The following is an 18074-nucleotide window of genomic DNA, read 5'->3' as shown; positions in this document are numbered from 1 at the left end:
AATCCTGGGTCTCTTGATAAGCCGCCCTGATCGCGTTGTTGGTTGATGGGGTATGGTTTCCTCTCTGACCTCAATGACCGAGGCAGCCTCCGATTCTGACTCCTGCTCGCCTGAACAGCCACATTCCACCACAACAGGCATAATTTGAGTCTCCTCTTCGGCTATGGCATCTCCACCGGCTAGAGTCTCACCAAGAGTCATAAAACGTTTGTTAGGATTCGGCACCGCCTTCCATGCGCTGGCCAGATCTTTGCACCCAATCAACAATATTGTGCCGCTTGCCAATTAGGCCTTTCGACCTCCAGAGTTTTATCTCATCTTGGACCTCTTTGTTGGCTCAGCAGTCGTCCTCGAAGGCGTCGGCGTCCGTGCCGAAGAGTACGGATCGGGCGACAAGGTTGATAATATGCCCACAGCAACGAAGCGGCTGGTGCTGTTTGTTAAAGCCAAAGTCAACGGCCAGGTTTTTGAGAGATATGTCGTTGCTCTCGGTCGTCTGGCAATCTTTCGCTTGTATGCTAACGTTGAGAGGACATCTGTAGGTTGGGGCAGGGAGCATGCGGCTTTCAACAAGCCGTCGGCCTGCTCATTGCCAGGGATGTTGGTGTGACCAGGTATCCGGCGCACCAGTGTGGCTCCTTATGATGCGGCTAGAGCCTGAAATTTGAGGGAGACTTTCTTGAGAGGAGTCGAAGGGTGCGTCCCGCAGGCATGTGACGACTGGTAGACTGTCGAGGCAGACGGCGATGTCCTGCGACGTTGCATCGGGGAGGCTGAGAGCGGCCTGCGAGTCCTTCAACGCTGCTGTTGCCTCAGCATCGAAGACTTCAGCTGAACCGAGACGGCCCGAGCCAGCGAGGACTGCCTAGGCCTTTTTGTGGGTAGTGTAGCCATACCCAGCAGCTCTTTCGGCGGATAAGGATATGTCCGTCTACACAATCAAGGCGAGTGGAGATACTGACTCTAGCAATCGATGGAAAGCTAGGGCAGGTTCCTCTTCTAATGCTCCATGCAGCGGTGTTGTTTGTTCACCGCCGCAGCGTTATGGAATAAGTGGATGCGCGCACGTTGTGAGGAGTTCATCAGTCTGTCGAAGTGGGGTTCCGAAACTGTTCCGCGTTGATTGGTATCAATGTTTGATTGTCTTCATGATCGAAGGGGTTGGCGGAGCCGTGCGCTTCGCAAGAGAGTGAGCTTTATCGAGGAATTTTAGGCGAGCAGCGAAGCGTATGCGGCGAGCTTCCAGTCGTTCTCCATACGGGCAGCTGGCTGCATAGATTGCATTCAAGGCCTTGTTCATCCTCTGTACGAGATGACTTGTTCTGGTCGGCACTTCTTTGGAGGGATGGTTCCATACGGGACGGGTTCCGCCTGGATTACATGCCTCCGTTCTAGACAGCAAGATCGGTTCGACACATGCTCTGGCAGCTCTTTGAACAGCCTTGGGTAACGAGCCATGTTTCATGTTGGTAAGCCCTTTCAGGTGGTAGGCAACAGCCTGTGTTTTGGTTGTCCACTTTTCCGCATGGCTTCTGAACGGCAGCTTGCTGTCAAGCCAGATGATGCAGTGTATCGGCTGAACGCAAGACATCTCAGCAATGCTGACTAGTATGGCCGTCTCCGCTGCATCGTCGCCTGTTCAAAGGAGACAGCGTATGCCCGGAGTTCCATCCTCGCCTTGTTTGACAGGTGACCTGTCTCGTTGGTGGAAGGGGTACTCTGCATGGAGCCAAGGCTGCTATGAGAGTTAGCGTGTTTGAGGTTTCGGGTTGTAACAAAAGAGCTGAACTGCTCAGTGCCAGGTATCATATAATGGATGCAGGGCATTTGCTGAGGCGCAGGCGCATAGGGCCATGCGGTACTTAAGTCGTACGCCCGGAGGGCAGAGAACTTGGTGGGAGGCGGAGGGAATCCAGGGGAGCTGACTTGCGAGTTGGGCGGCAACGTTGCCCTTTCGGAGTCGACCATCTTGCAAGTCTCAGAGCAGTAGGCTGCACCGTCAGATTGCACCTGCTTGTCGCAGGCAAGGCAAAACTGGTAAGTCCAGAGATCGAAAGTCATGGTGTTTGTGTGTATGTGAGTACAAACTAAGGCAACGAAAGCGATTGGTAGACGAGAAGGAAAAGGAATACTCGAGGCCTTTTCCTATGCTGCAAGGTTGAGAGACATCTAGGTGTAGCGACGGTTAGTGTTCAGACGTGCAATCTACTAGCTTGGGGTTGCTGAAGGTCGTCGAGATTATAGCTTCGTGGCGAGCAATGGCGGGGAGGAATGTTGCAAAAGCAGGTAGATGCAAGGCACGGACGCGCCATGTCCTGAAAAGGCTTGAGATGGTGTAGCAGAGGACGGAAAAGGCAATCCACTGTCCGAGGGGTGCCTTGTGATGCACACCAGACCTTCCATCATAGGCAGGCTACCAGAGCCTTTGGAGAACCAAATGACGTCACTGTCCTCCAACACCCTGCTCGCCCACCAATTTCTAAGTGCAGGTCGTGTGACGTCTCATTGTCACCATGGCCGCTGTACATGGCTTCTTTTGGCCAATGACCGGTCAGGCACGTGGCAGCACTCTGTGTCTCGTCGTGGGAAAGTTTTGGTGATAGAGTTGAGGTCCGTCCAGGAGAGTCTAGCCCTAATAGTAGAAGCCACCCACAGTCGCTCCCATATCGGCATCATCACTGCTCCAGACGGTGGTTAGCGTCTCGACCATTCTTTGGTCCTTGCCCTCTAAAGGAAAAGTACAAACTGCAAACGTCTGCCTGTAGACATCTCTGGGGGGTTCTGTGGTTGGGTCATGGATACAGTGGCTCGAAGGGGGTTGCCGAAGGTCTGATACAGGATTGATTCAGGACTTCCACGCTGCATTTCCATTTCCAAATATCTGCGCCGTCGATCATCATCGTTCTTTGCTACCCGCGGCGGCCCCTGTCTATGGGTCAACACCCATTGGTTCAATCCCATGTTCCAATCAAACGAGGGCACCTCACGGCAATGATCAGGGTGGTCATCAATTCAATTCAATCACACGTCTGGTGGACAAAAGATCAACAAGTGAACCGTGCGAGCGTGCAAGTGCCATAGAATTGAGCGTGCCACCCATGCTTCAACTCAATCGATGTCCTAGATTGAATTGATGACCACCCTGGCAACGATAATGAGCTGTCAACTGTTGTCTCCATATCCAGTCCAGCCACAACCCAAGGAAGCATCCCCCTTCCTGCAACGGAACTTTGCAGGAAGGCCCATGCGTGGCGGAACTCGGGCATGGTGGTGAGTATTGCCACTAGTGTTGGCTGCTGCCTATTGGCAGGGCGCATGCCGCATTCCTGTGCCTCAAAACAGGGCGTCACCGGCAGGGATTGTGCTGGCGGGCTAAACCCGATCAGTGTCGCCGCTCTGCCTTTCTGAGAGTATTCCACAAGCTGGGAGATGACAGCTCACAAACATTCCAGGCACTGTCACTCCGCCATGTCTCGCGAACCAGTCAATAGCTTGCTGCCCTCGCAAATGGCCCTTGCCTGGACAGATCCTTCGCAACGCATTAGTTGTCGAAGGATCCTTCAGGCCGCTAGAATATCATTAACTGCAATATTAAGACGCTGGCTCTGCTAGCATATTCTGGGAATACCTGCGCGCTAGTACAAGCAATCCACTCCGCGGTCCAGGGGTGCCGCGGCTGTCTGCCATGGCGTCGCTAACCGCGCCTAACATGGTTCCCGAAATTGGCCTTGTTACCAGGATCCTGCCATGGACGTAAGCTGATTGGGCGATTTTGGGTCAGATAGTGAGAGTTGAACGTGAACCAACCCCTGACGTCCTTCCCATGAGAGCCAACTTTTGGGACCCCTGCATTTTGGGGTAGCATTTCTAAGGGTATGGACTGTGGCGTCCAATCATGATGGAGTTATGCCATGGTCTGGATTCATCACCCTGATGCCGAAAATGACCTGTCAACATGAACATTCACATGCTGCAACTGTAATCTTTGGGGCAAAGTCGGGGATTCCGACACTCTCACTGTCGACCGCAAACGGATAGAACTCCGTCACAAATCAGCAAAAGCGTCGGCCGCCTTCACCTTCTCAGACCACCTCCAGGAAACATTTCATTGATCACTGTTCGCCGACAAATGGCCACAACTAACCCCTCACTACCAAAACAGGACTAAGACCAAAACATCATTAGCAGCATGCCACCTATCAGATCAGCCAGGCGCATTGCACTTGCAGCAGCCTTGTTCACGCCCAACATGCCACATGGCTTATTCCTACCGTCTCAGGGCTGAGAAGTCGGCGAACTCTATATCACAGCCAGACGGACAGCCTTGCTCATGCAACTTCAAGCTTAAGAGTTGAGAGTAGCACATGTCACATCGTATCACTAAGGCCGCTCTGACACACGGGCTGTGTGACCTACGGGATCAGACGTAAATGAAACAGATCACGCGGCACACCCCGTCAAAGCGGATGAATACGACCCTATCCAAGGAAGGATGAAACAGACCAACTTCAGTCATTCATTTAGTTAGAAATCAAAAGCTTCAACGCACAGTCAGAGTCCCTCGTCAAATGTGACAACACATTTTGTGATTTGCAGTCCGTCACGTTCCGGTACAGAACTACGGGATGGGGAGCGGGCTTGCAGGAGTCACGGTTGTCGGGTGTGCAAGCCAGCGGATGAGATGGCGATGCGCTCCGTGAGACGGGTCATGCCGGCAGCTTCCAAAAGATTACGAATCAAATCTGCAATGGGGATGTGCACTGGCGAGCATGCAACTCGTCACTGGCCATTATCTCGAAATAGAGACTGCATATCTAATTTTGCAGGCCCCAGAATCTGGCAGATCCCCTCGTCCTGGTTCTGCCAGCGACAGTTCTGGACGAAGCCGACCAGAAGCCCATTGAGGCGGCACGTCAGCAGCATGATCAAGCTGGGCGCATACTAGGTTGAGCAGCCTGAGTAAGGGTTCAGTGGACCGATGACTGCGGCTGAGGGCAGTACATAGGATATACATTGCAGGTTGACCACTACCACCAGTGATGCGACCTGTAGGGGTAAGAATGAAGAGTGCCGGGCAGCAGCGGAGGAATGCTAAGGCGAAACCTAGCGTCTAGATACTAAGCGTGGCTGACGGTTGGCGCGACCGAAGGAAAAGCGTTGTGGAACATGCGGCAAGACCGGTCATAACGCAAGAACATGTCAGATAGTTGTTGCGATGTGTAGTAAAGAGTACAGCGATGACTTTTAATTGACCAGTCGCTTTGTTGTGTTGTTATTTGATATTATATGTTGAGGGCAGTAATTTTTGTCCGACTTGTCCGTCCGACTCACTTATCAAGTACGTTACTCTTTCTTTCTCGTTGCATAGATATGAGACGGGCAACTGAATTTATTAAACATAAGGCCTTCTTATAAAGCCTCCTTAGATGAGGTATCGCTGCTGCGATCATCGTCACCATCATTGACCACAATTGTAGTCTCGACCGTCTTCGTGGTGCCATGTGGGCCGGGATATGTGGCTAGATGTATCTCTGACCCAGAGCTACCTTGACGAGGTCGTTCGTCTTTTCCTAGCTTACTCAAAATCGTGTTGCCCGGCTTTGGCATGGCGTGGCTACCGCTAATGACAACACGGGAAGTGATATAGTTGGTTGGGTTAGATTTGTGACTGCTACTTCCGTGGTAGCCATCTCCTTGCCCAGCCGCACCACTTCTCACAACTTTGGAGATCAAATTGGCCATGAGGAGCTCGATGTACAGCTTGACTATGTATGCGAGAGGGGCGAATTGGACGTATCTGCGTGAGGAGTCAGTTGGCTGTTGACGGCAAGATGGAAGGGTCACAGTAGTCAGAAACTCACAAGTAGGGGTCTGGCAAGCTCAAGAAGCCAAGGAGCAGAATATCCATGGATGTTGAGACAACTATCATACCAGCATTGAAGTTGAAGAGCCTCCAATACTTGCTCAACCCATCGGCAATCAGGCGGAAGCGCACCAAATACAAAAAGTATAAGTTGAGCGCTAGATCAACGACAAGGAAGAAAGACTTCTCCGCCTTTTCGAACACAAGGTTAAGATGGACCTGGAAAGGTGTAGCTCCATCTAGGTGCGCGACTGTCCATATGTAGGCAACGGCGACATTGATGCAACCGATAGCAAGCACGAGGCCCCATTTCAACTTCCTGGCTCTGCGCTTGTTGGTCATGATCAAAGCGACGCGGTTGGTGATGATTTGGGGCAAGAGTTGCGTCTGGATTGCCCATAGTGCCACCGCATGATTGTTAGCTAAAGAGTTTCTCTCACGATTCCCATACTATTGATCATTACCCGTGAATAAGTAAAACCCGACACTGGAGATGTCAGTTAGTATTGACGCTTAGTGCGACCACCGAAGGACTAGTACTTGCCTTCCGGGAATGATTTCATTCAGGTATAAGAATGTGACGAGGGCGAATATGAAATTCACCCAAGCCTCAGCCCAGATCATGTATAGGTAGCCATGATGAAGGCTCCGCGTACGTCTCCATATGCCGCGAGTCTGTTGCACGGCCTTTGCAAAAGTAAACACAAGAACGCCCAAAAAGAGCCCAAAGTATATGGAAGCGAGATCCATGGAAAGACCTGGTGTGATCAGAGCGATAAAGCAACGAAATAGGCTGGGCACAAAAGCAAGAATTAAGACGGGAAAGAGGTCGTATAAGGTAGGATTGCCTCGCTCACCTTATATAACAACCCCTTCCTCTTTTGGTCGCAGGAGAGTCATGGGAGTCCGGGACTTGGTGATTTGAACCCGATCAACAAATCGATCTTCATTGGTGGGTACACGCGTACAGTTTCCTGGGCACGTAGCGAAACACATGTCAAAAGTCTTGTGCTTGAAGAAAGCCACGGCTAATTTTGTAATTGGGATAAACACCGCTAGAGGAGACGGCGCCAACTCTCACGATCCTCGGTGCAGGATCGGCCCACGGACCAGAGTGTTGGCTTCCCGGTGGGGATCTGGACTATAATAGATCGTGATCTGCGGCAGGCACTTGATTTGGCAGGGTGACGAGTCACTCGCACTGAACCACAAGTGGCAGGTCAGGATTCAATACAAGTAATCGGTGGCATAATGTCGAATCGATGCTCCGTATTGCAGAGATAGCCCTTTTTAATGTCGTCAGTCTAAAATGGGCCATAGTTAGCGCTAAACTGCCTGTGATTTTCACGAGTCAATTAACTATAATATTGAAAGATGGAAATCGAGTCGTAAAAGCGGCATCGAAAAAGCTGGCTTAATCGGGCTAGTTATTGGGTCGACACGGCAAGAGTCCATACTTATTGCCCCCCACTGCACGTAGCATTGTCCCGTTGGTATGGATCCAGGCCCAGGGCCAGAAGCAGGGGCACTGGGTGAGGAGGGGAAGCTGAGCCGAGTGGCGCCAGACACGGTGGTACTGTAGTATCTCGAGAAATTCGGGCACTCTAGCGTCGCCAAAAACTCCGTATCAGCCAATTAGTCAATGGTAACTCGACGGTTTGGAGGTTAAAAAGTGGAAAAGTGGAGGAGCTAGAGCGTCCGAATTTCTCGAGATCCCACGGTAGTTGGCCAGCGTGAGGCATCGTTGACCATGGAGGCAGCCTCGAGTGAGTCTTCAGAAGACTGCAATCAAACTAGGCCACATGGGCAGGGAATTTCCCTGGCGGGTGCTGTCGCTCAAAATGTATGGTGGCGTGATTCTAATGCTCAATTTCAACGAAGATCCCGAATTTCGGGAAGATTCTCAGTTATCTCCTAGCTGCCAATCAGGGGCGCAATCTTTGTGTGATGCATGCCAGCCATTTCTACCACATCCTTGGGACCACTTTGTTTTCTTTTCAGAACAATAATTGGCGTTCGGTTGGTTTTTGGGGTAGCGCGAACCGAGGCGTTGGGCGGTGCCAGCCGCTCGGGCGAACCAACAACCCACAAGAGCTTTGCCGCTCCGGGATCTGAGACCGGGGTTCACTGACGCCATTCGCTCGCCCTCGGCCGCGCTAGTCCTGGTGGCAGAGAGCCCAATCCCTCCTGAAATTCAAGGCGAGAATGCCGCACAGCGTGCATCTGCATGACACCGTGAGACATGGTCGATCAGTACGCGACCACTGAAGATTGCCCCACACGACCCTGCGTCTACATGTGTAGTAGTCCAAATACTCTCAATCACGCGCAACAACACACATCTTCTGCGACCAATTCTGCGCCCTCACTAGAATCATCCATCAAGATGGTGGGCTCATCTTCGGCCGGGGCTGCTAAGACTACTAAGCGTAAGGGAACGCTCATTGTTTGTTATTGTTTGGATGTAATTACCCTCATCGTGCGACTAATACGGATATGCTACACAGGCACTCGAGGTGTGCGGACCTTGACTCCTTCACAGCTTGCTCGAAAGCGAGCAAACGACCGAGAGGCCCAGCGGGCGATTCGAGCCCGGACTAAGGAGCACATTGAATGGTTGGAGCGAGAGCTCAAGAGCGAGCAAAGCCGGGATCAGACTGTTCAAGAGCTGCTTCGACGAAACAAGGCACTCGAGGATGAGTTGAACCGGTTAAAGGAGAATATGGCCATCTCAATGGCTTCTTCTCCGTACTCAACACCAAGTATTACCGGACGAGTTCATTTGTGAGGTGACTGATATGTTGACACTTCTCAACAGTCTCCGACAACCTCAGCCCTGGTAGTGGAGCCATTCCCAGGACGTCGCCCTTCGCCTCTGGCAACTACAACACTCCGCTGACTACAGTCAACAATACGTTCCTCTCCCCACCAAATGTGAATCTTGGGCAAGTACCGTCCCTTGCCCCGTCCACTCCAACGTTTCCAGCCATTCGTCATCCGCCAGTGCGGACTACAATGCTGGGTACATCCACACCAGCGTGTCAACTTCCATGGTGCCCTCCAACAACAGCAACACCAACGTCAACGCCCTGTCCCACAAGGACATCAAATTGGGGTATGAGGAGGTGAAGAGTCACCGTATGGAACCCCATGGCCCAATAAGGCATGAGGAGGCTAATCATAGCCCTTATTCAGGCAACCCTCCCATGCCGCCATCGCATCCGTCCTATACGCAGCAACAGCCATGGAATGTATACCCGGAGAACTATCCTCCGGCCCAGTCCTCGGTTCACTTAGGGGTTCTTCCAGGCGGCGAATTCTGGCAGATCTCCATCATGGCCATTGCACCCGCGTGTGGCGCCGAATTGTTGAGAGCTGCCGCCGCCTCTCACGGGTCGATTTGATCATCAGATGCCGGGGTTTGTCGAGGACTAATGACTGGTCATTGTTCAAGGAAGATAACCACCAGCAGATGCAGGCGCAAGCTAGTCACTGAGCCAGCCAGTAGCTCCGTACCGCGCCCACGGGACGAAGCTGTGAAACGCCATCAGAACCCCCTCTGTAGTAGCCTGAAGAGAAGGCAGCCAAAGACCAGTCGGCCTTCCAAGACGGACAGGAGGCAGCGCCTACTTACAGCAATGTCAAGATCAGGTCGCTCATTCAATAGTGTCACACGGATAGGGGTTATCCGAGCCGGAAAGAGACTATCCGAAGGATCAAACACATAGAAGTCTCAGCTCTGGTAGCAGACTTTAACTATAAAAGACTAACCTTTAGACCCTCATTAGATAGAGAAATTGAGAGTCATTCGTTGCCCGATTCACCGAGGGACCTTCTGCCCGGTCGTCAGCTAGTCATGCACCCGTGCCGAGCGACAGAGGGCAGGAAAATCGTACCCATCCTTCCAGTCACGCGTGATATCCTAATGGGCAACGAGACCTGCGCTCGCACGCAGTTTCCCCTGATCGTGGCATTTGCTATCACTGCTCACGAATGCCGGAGCCTAACGAAAGATCAGATAGTTACTGATCTCGCTACACGCGACTTCCAGGCCGGTATTAGTTATGTTGCCGCCTCACGAGTTACCTCGCTGCAAGGCCTACTCCATGAGGCGCCTTTCGATCGTCAAAGCCTCTATAACCACACGCCCACGGAAGGTTTATACGCCTGCGTTTCCCACGTACTGCGTTTGTGGCTAACTATAAGGCAGGAATGAAGATGCGCCTTGCTGACCAACAACGCCGTCAGGCTCAACAGCTGACCGATCCGCCGTATCCACCACGCTACATTGAATAATGATGTGTTGCTCTGAGCTACATGGAAAGGGGAGGTTTGACAGACGGTATATAGTTAGATTGGGCCTGTCAGGAAGCGTGAGAGGGCACAAGCTCCCTTACTACAGGTTTGAAGCGGTTTAACAGCTGGGTACCCGCCACAAGAGAAAGGGGGTTCTAGGGGGTCCTCCCAGGAGAGATGAATTGCAGATATACGATACTTACCCTTCGGGCTGGATATTCAGCCGTTAAGCCTCTTGCCTTGGCAACTTAATGGGTGTTCGAAGTATTTTAACTATAAGGCATAACGAAAGGATTTCCGGCAGAGCCTATCTTTTCGGCGCCTTTGACGCGTGGGCTGAGCTCTTCCTGGAGGGTGTTGAGAGAAGAGCCGAGGGCCAGGCAACGTGAGATGGAGTGAGGTACGTGTACGGGAAGAAGATATCGGAAAGAGAGCTCTTGTCTCTCTCCTTCAAGGATTTATGCTTAATGCATTGTTAGGCGATTGGTTGTCTTGAGTTGCCATAATTGGTAGTTCAATTGAGCTTAATTGAACTGAGGCCGAGGGACCAATATGTATACTGTTAGAGACCTGGAAGTCATATGTGTTGGAAGGGGTCTTAGATTAGGAGTGTCGAGATGATGGGGATCGACACATCGTCATCAGGATATCCATATAAGCTAATGAATACGAAGGGATCGTCACAAGGAATACACAGGGATCATCAGCAGCACCTCCACAGCTGACGAATACAACCAAATCTAACGAAGGATGAAAAAGGCCAACTTCAGTTAGAATCAGTCGCTCAATGCATCCTCTTCTGATCACACCTTTCGTTGCACAACTCGTCTTCTAAGAATATGTGCCCCGTTGTCCCTGTACGTTGGTATAGGGAGCCCCCACTTTTGGCATATGGGACAGTGGTTTGTATTTCCGATACGTAATTCGGCGAGGGTATTCGCACCATGAGAGACAACAGCAAACCCGAAAAGCTCATAAAAAGGGAGCGACCGGGCCGAAGCTACAGTTATGCTCAAAAATGATGTTCTATGCTGCAAGTTCTAATAAAGGAGACTATGCTCTACATCATGGCTCTACCGCTTCCGATACCAGATTCTTGATTTGCCCTGGTTCTTGTTTCGGATTTTCTTCTGTAGCTGGAAGATCCCATACAGCAGCGCCTCAGGAGTCGGAGGACAGCCGGGAACGTAAATATCGACGGGTAGAATGCGGTCAACCCCTCTTACGACGTTGTAGCTGTAGTGGTAGTAGCCTCCACCGTTGGCGCAGGTTCCCATGCTGATAACCCATCGCGGCTCGGGCATTTGGTCGTAACATTGTCGAACCGCCGGTGCCATCTTATTCGTGACCGTTCCAGCGACAATCATAACGTCGGCCTGGCGGGGAGAGGCGCGGAAAATAATGCCTAGACGATCTTGATCGTAGCGAGGCATGGAGGTGTGCATCATCTCAACACCGCAACAGGCAAGACCGAATGACAACGGCCACATTGAGCCATTGCGGGCCCAGGCAGCGATCTGATCCATGGTGGTTCTGTAATACAATTAGCGGTCGGATGAATATAGTGCCCCACTGTGTTTTGTGTTGCTGTGGCCGGCCCTCGGAGCAAAGACCACGAGGAAGAAGCGATGGATATACGATATGAACCTCCAGGTTACGCACAAGACATGCTCGACGAGATTACGAGGCTTAACCTCCGTACTGGGAGTCAGGGGATACGGATCAGGTAGTGTGTTCTTCGGGGCAGACGATCTGCTTCGACGCTGCTGCAGGTCATGGCTAAACGCGCCTCGGTCGATCCGTACGGGCTGGTGGAAAACACAAAAGGGTGCCACGGAGGCCAATGGCCGAGCTGTGCCTGAATATTCGTGTAAGCAGGCTGAATACATTCCAGGGGGGTTAGGGCTCGGGTTGCTTAACTCACCTCTGGCCATCTGCAATCGAACCATACTCGAACAACTCGGCAGACAAGTCTCAATGGTATTTCCAGAACAGAGAAAAAGACACGAATTCAACCGCAACATCCGGCATGTCCTTATATACGATCGGGGGTCTTGTCCGGGGTTGGCGACTGACCACGGGAAACCACCACATAGCCCCACCCCACCATCGGTTAAATCCCACATCTCCTGAGTGCGTGAAGTCCTCCAATGCGGTCACGATAAGGGTACCAGGCCAATCAGAGTTCTCGTTAAAAGCGATACCTCACTCTCGCCTATCTTTCGCCCAAGGTTTAAGTCGACGTATGGTAAGACCTTAACAGTCACAGGAGAGGCAAGCCGGTCGCGGCTTGCGCATAGAGCCTTGAGGAACGAAGAATGGCTAGGGCGCCATTGAAGGCCAAGAGCCTGGTATGGAGATTTTTACAAGTGCTATTCCCAAGGTTGTGTGGGGTCGTCTTATATTTTCCGCCCGGAATTGTCTTTGGTGGCTTACATCTGTCCAGGGTATCCCGGTGGTGCATGGCACGTTATGCACCGCGACATCAAAATGTCTAATGGCAGTTTGAAAGGGTGACAAAATGAGGGCATGGTGAGATAAGCATGATGAAACATTCCCAGAATTTTATTATAAAACAACCAGCAATCACTCGAGGCCTTCATTCAAATAGAAGACGCATTGCGTCCTTAGAATCCTTATTGTCATTGCACTATGGCCAGCTACTCAGTTCGCTTTGAGTTTTACTGCGGCGAGACTCAAGAGCTTAAATACACCCACGACCTTCCCCGCAGTCTTGTCAGTGAGGCTTAGACTGCAAAGCAAAACGCCGGCTGTAACAATCTGTTTATGACTGCAGTGCAGCCTTTCATGAAGGAGCATGAGGCGGCGTGTCGTGCCGCTTCAAAACCATTTTGCGAAAACTGTGGGTTATTTGCAGTGAACATCTTACAAAGCCCTATGTCTTGGCTTCACGTGGCGGAGGATCCTTTCGTTGGCGTCTGGGTCAGTCCCGTGTGCGGGAAAGGGGGATGTGAGACGCGGATATGGCAGGAAATCCGGGATACAATGGCTGGAATTGTTCCAGAGGATCCGCAGCGAAGGCGGAGTACTTGTATGGAAATTTTGCCGTGCAACGTATGTGGGACAACGGAAGGGATCAAGAAATGTGGTCGGTGTAAAGTTGTTGGATACTGTGGGAAAGAGCACCAGAAGGCTGAATGGAAGATTCACAAGAAGATTTGTATTCACAAGGGCAGTTAACCTGGCTGAAAAGGTATGCTTGTCCCCGTCCTTTGGAGAGACATCGAGGGTCACTGCTGACGCTGATCAGCAGGAAAGAGATAAGGTTATGTATCTGCGGGAGATGAGGTCCTTTCAAGGGTATGCCGGTGTGGAAAGTGAGGGTTCATGAAACACAATGCAAGATTGAAAACGTCGTGCAATGGAGACGCAACCTTGCGTTTATAGGATCATGTATCCATCATGACCAAATGCCCAGTTCGCCTCTGTAAAGTATGTGTGGGAAAAGACACAAGGCATTAAGAGTTGTGGGTAATGCCGGGCCGCGGGAGGTTGTGGGAGGGAAGATCAAATGGTAAGGTGGAAGATTCACAGGAAGGTTTGCCTGCCCAAGGATGGGCAATGTGAGCGAGGAGCATTTGCGTACTTTGGAGCATATTGATGGTTGACACTGGTGGGTGGACAAACAGATATCAGTCAATTCGTTGCTGTACCAAGTGACCGTTTGTTGCTACCATATGAGGATTTTTTGGGTGGATCCTTATTCAACTTCCTGATATTTCTTGGGGGGGGATGACGGTTGCGATGTGGTCGGGGAGAGTCGGATGAGAACGCTGTGATTGAATCGGATACGGGCAGATCCGGACGGCAGATAGTGGCAACATCCGCCTCCGATACATCAAGTTCATCTTGTGAGGAAGCTGAAACCTTGAGGGATCTGATAGGCTCGTTTCTCTGGGAAGAGGGGATGGTGCTAGAAGAGGCCGGGGACAGGCGCCGTTTCTTCGTAGGGGTCCGGTTGCAGTAAGAGTTTGTTCGCTTGGCCGGTGGTGTATTCGGTTCGAGCGAAGGGGATTGGTGAACTGTTGGTTTTGGTGGCGAGGAAAACATAGTTTTCGCATCCCCAAAGGCCATAGGGCCGGAGGACGGTTGTTTCGGTGGGGTTGAGAGTGATAGGGCTGCGGCGGCCGATTTGGACGTGGCCTTGTCGAGAAAGGTTCAGGTATCTGGTACGACGATGAAAACGTAGTCCCGGTCAAAGCCGGACGGGTGCACCATGATGTTGTGGTGGAGCAGGCCGACAACTTTGCCCGTGCAAGTGAAAAGCGCGTTAGCCTGGAACTGGGTGTCCTGACTCTCGATCATTTTCTTGCACAGGGCTGCCCAAGGATTGGCATGGATGGGGAAGATGGCAAAGACCTGGAATGGATGGAAGCCTTTGAAGGGAGTCTTGTCAAGGTTTCCAGGGGCAATGAAGGTAGAAAGTTGGACGAAGCCATAGCACTTCAACTGGACGCCGTCGAGTCCTGGAATAGACTCCTTTCGTAGCAGTGTGCGGCCGGAACCGACAACAGGGCCGGTGAACGCGACAACGGGAGGGACAGCGGGGAAGTGGTCTACGGAGGCAAAGTTTCGGGGGAGAATTCTTTGACTTCGAGTCAGGGGGAACCGCAACCGTTGGAACCTTAACATCGAAGCCATGCTCTCTTTCCAGGTACAAACGAGAGCGCAGATGCGGATTTTCATATCAGAACACAAATGGTTGGGCGGTCGGCGGAAGGAAGCGGAGGCTCTGATGATGGTGAGCTATGGGGACGACAGCGGAACGCCGGTCCCAAGCGTCTTCACGTTCGTTCCAGGGATGCCGGTCGTCGTCAATCACAACGTCCACCAGGGCTTGAAGGTTATCAACGGAGCCGGCTTTACGGCCTTGGACGTCGTCTTAGACAGAGCCTACCCGGGTCACCGTATCACGGCAGATACGGTACGCCACTTCGGGCCGCCGGCGGGGATCGTGCTCGAGGGGCAAACGACGAGAGAGCTCCGCCTCGTTGGCATGCCGGCTGGGACGATTCTACTCACGCCAATGACGACGAAGATAGAGTGCCAGAGGAAGCGACCATGGCAAGAGCTGGATGTCACGCGTAGGGGATTGCCGTGCGCGGCCGCTTTTGCCTGTACGGACTATAAAGTGCAGAGCCGAACTCTAGAAAAGGTGGCGTTGGAACTGCGGGGCACTGGAACGATGAAGGTGGAGGACGAAGTGGTTCCTCGGCCTTGCGACCCATACAGCTTGTACGTGCAGTTATCGCGGTGCACCTCGTTAGATGGGATTATGCTCCTCTCAAAGGCACGGAATAGAGATATCGTGGGCAACAGGGTCCCCGCCAACATGGTGGCCGCAGAGGAAAGGCTGGAGCGCATGAGCGATGCGACGTTGAAAGAAGCGGAGACTTGGGATTGGGATGACAGATGAGGATACCAACCATGTGGCAGATTTTGGCTACGCGCACGTAAATTAAGGCAGAATCAAGGCACAAAAAGGGTCACCTTTCGTGATTATCCAATCAGAGGGTGCGATGCATCAGTGGCAGCGTCTACTCCATCCCAATCAGAAGGGAGCTTCAAAAAGCTGCGCAGCGGCCCAATCAGGAGGATGCTAGGCGGCGGAATGATTGGCCCAGAGGACCAAGGGGAGGGGGGAACGGAAGGAGGCCCTAAGAGCCTTTCGTCACCTCGTTCCTCGTTCCTCAAGACATTTGATCAGGAGTGTTTCATTCAGGGCTTCCTTTCAAGTGAAAGAGGATTTGCGGGAAATTACAGGGGTCCTAAGCCAATGACAACGAGAAACGAGCACTTTCAGTGAAAGTGGGAGGAACAATAGAGATGTAGTAGGCAACCGTATCAGTGACGACAACATCGGCATCAACCAAATCAATGTGGGCGATTCCATCATGGACAACCTCGTGGAACTGGCCAAACTGCTTCTCGGGGCAAGACGGCGCGGAGGCAAGGGATCAGGACCGATCGACGAGAACCAGACACAAGGGGTCCAGATAAGAAGGGATCAGGTAGGAAACGTTTGAAGCCGAACAAGAAGAAGAGACCGGGCCCGGGGAGGAATGGATTAGGGTGGAAGAGGCGCTAGCGAAACGAGTCCGGGATTTATTAAGGAGTTTGTTGCAAACCGACTTCATCTCTGTCTCGCGTTCATGTTGTCTCTATCAGCATGACTTCGCAGGAGGTACTTGGAGAAGCCTAGTTCAGCGGAATAAAGAGCGTGGATTGCCAGCGGCGGTCTGGAAACCACTTTGCTGGGGGTTAAGTTGCCGCGCATTACACCTCTTCGAAACGTCTCTCAAGGCCGTCGCAAGCAACCAACTGAGCACAACCACAAATGCTCGAAACTGAAACAGTTCCATTCAAATTCTTTGCTTTGTTTTCTCCTCACTCTGCCCGTGTCTCAAGCCGTCCCGCTGCCCCCTACGGCCCGCGCCGCAATGTGGTGTCCCTCCTGTCATTATTCAACATCCCAATTACCATGTCCACGACAGCACGCTCCTTTGTTTCCCCCCCGCCCGACGTTCCTACAAGATCTCTGTATCAGTTATCTATCGTGGCAGCCGGAATATGTATGTATAGCGGAAGGCACGGCACCATCTTCTTCAATACATCTCATATGCTTCCTCGTACTTACCCATTCTATCCAGCACATTTGCTAGGTTGTTAATGCTCCTCCCTCAGCTTCATCGTCTGTCGATGAGACTACTATTGTGTTACGGTAGGGAGGTCCCCAGCCCAGGGCCTCGTGACAAGGACCTTGCTGGGCTACAGAGTGAGTCCAGGTATGCACCGCCTGCAGTTCGACTTCCCAGGAAATGAAATTCGGTGGCACGCTGCCGAAAGACATGGATGGTGCATAATATCCCCATGCCACATCGTCCTGAGAGCTCGGCTTTGAACTTCCAAATGTCCAAATTGGAGGGCTAGGAGCAAAGAGGGGAAACTGCGTACTGATCGGAGACCCTGATGGATGCGATCCCCATATCGTTTCGAGCTCGGCCATTTCGGAGCCAGGGCGTTGGCCGGTTCCTGTCGCGCCTCACTTAGTAATCGGCTAGTTACCAAACTCAGGTGTCTGGATCGCGATTGATGCTAGTGATGGCTCTTGTGATGGGCAATCGAATCAAGATTAAAGCATAACACTCAACATAGCTCACCTCTTTCCCTGGATGTAAGCCGTTCTGTATTGGCAGTTGATTTACCAGTAGGCACCATGCTTGGTGCCTGTAATGTTGCGAGGGTGGTGAAGGGCTGACTTGGTAGTACTGCCGGCTTTCCAGTCGAAGTTGTAGGTGATGATGAGGTTGATGACCCCTTTGGTCCGGAGGATGGCTTAGATGACTCTTTTGCGTGCGACGTATATGACGGCTGGTCTGCTGGATAAAAACTGCACTCCTTCTTGAGGCGGATGCAGGTGATACACCGACCTTGAGAGTCAGATTGAGATGGGATACATCTGATCTTGCGACGACGACAATGGCCTTGAAAGTGGTCAGGCTTACATAGATACCAGGGGCTTTGAGGATATCCTACCGCAAGCGACGGAAGTTCGGTGATAACCAAGCTTTTTCCTCCCCTTTTTCTCCCGATAATCTGCGCTGCTGCTGTGGCTGCGATTCTGGATCTGAAGAGCGTGAAGGATCGTTAGTTATAGATAAAAAAAGTACCCCTCAAGATCGGGCTGGGTCCATGGGCTAACAACGAAACGGTTCGAGCATTGTCTGAGTCGACGGTAGATATTTGCTGTGAGAGAAAAGGATGGACGGTCATATTACTTTTGTTCGTCTTGCCCATATTAGCGCTGAGAGGGGACAGCTGCGGACACTGGTAGTCTATAACTAGGTCCATGCGATTTAGCGATATCAGGGAGATCATTCAGAGACTGTGAAAA

The 18074-nt window shown here is 51.9% G+C and overlaps 6 protein-coding genes across 6 annotated transcripts; 2 read left to right on the top strand and 4 right to left on the bottom strand.

Moving 5' to 3' along the window:
• Positions 1-337: 337 nt before the first annotated feature.
• On the bottom strand, positions 338-2061 carry MRS44_017992 (uncharacterized protein; the record flags this gene model as incomplete). Its single annotated transcript, XM_065616197.1, has 4 exons — positions 338-504; positions 628-865; positions 1358-1635; positions 1695-2061. 4 exons carry the CDS (start codon positions 2059-2061, stop codon positions 338-340), a joined length of 1050 nt encoding a protein of 349 aa, XP_065472269.1.
• Positions 2062-5409: 3348 nt separating this feature from the next.
• MRS44_017991 (uncharacterized protein) lies at positions 5410-6205 on the bottom strand (the record flags this gene model as incomplete). The annotated part of the gene is made up of 2 exons (XM_065616196.1): positions 5410-5797; positions 5862-6205. 2 exons carry the CDS (start codon positions 6203-6205, stop codon positions 5410-5412), a joined length of 732 nt encoding a protein of 243 aa, XP_065472268.1.
• A 2044-nt stretch (positions 6206-8249) lies between these two features.
• MRS44_017990 (uncharacterized protein) lies at positions 8250-9267 on the top strand (the record flags this gene model as incomplete). Its single annotated transcript, XM_065616195.1, has 4 exons — positions 8250-8292; positions 8371-8625; positions 8682-8778; positions 8850-9267. The coding sequence occupies 4 exons, from the start codon at positions 8250-8252 to the stop codon at positions 9265-9267; spliced, it is 813 nt and encodes a 270-aa protein (XP_065472267.1).
• A 1965-nt stretch (positions 9268-11232) lies between these two features.
• On the bottom strand, positions 11233-12108 carry MRS44_017989 (uncharacterized protein; the record flags this gene model as incomplete). The annotated part of the gene is made up of 3 exons (XM_065616194.1): positions 11233-11692; positions 11822-12017; positions 12084-12108. The coding sequence occupies 3 exons, from the start codon at positions 12106-12108 to the stop codon at positions 11233-11235; spliced, it is 681 nt and encodes a 226-aa protein (XP_065472266.1).
• Positions 12109-14093: 1985 nt separating this feature from the next.
• MRS44_017988 (uncharacterized protein) lies at positions 14094-14821 on the bottom strand (the record flags this gene model as incomplete). The annotated part of the gene is made up of 2 exons (XM_065616193.1): positions 14094-14346; positions 14388-14821. The coding sequence occupies 2 exons, from the start codon at positions 14819-14821 to the stop codon at positions 14094-14096; spliced, it is 687 nt and encodes a 228-aa protein (XP_065472265.1).
• Positions 14822-14878: 57 nt separating this feature from the next.
• MRS44_017987 (uncharacterized protein) lies at positions 14879-15268 on the top strand (the record flags this gene model as incomplete). The annotated part of the gene is made up of 1 exon (XM_065616192.1): positions 14879-15268. One exon carries the CDS (start codon positions 14879-14881, stop codon positions 15266-15268), a length of 390 nt encoding a protein of 129 aa, XP_065472264.1.
• Positions 15269-18074: the final 2806 nt, after the last annotated feature.

Source organism: Fusarium solani (genome assembly GCF_023522795.1).
Source record: "Fusarium solani strain SB1 chromosome Unknown bctg00000015, whole genome shotgun sequence".
Lineage (NCBI taxonomy): Eukaryota > Fungi > Ascomycota > Sordariomycetes > Hypocreales > Nectriaceae > Fusarium > Fusarium solani.
The sequence above is the reverse complement of the archived record's forward strand: the minus strand, read 5'-3'. Positions and strand labels throughout refer to the sequence as shown.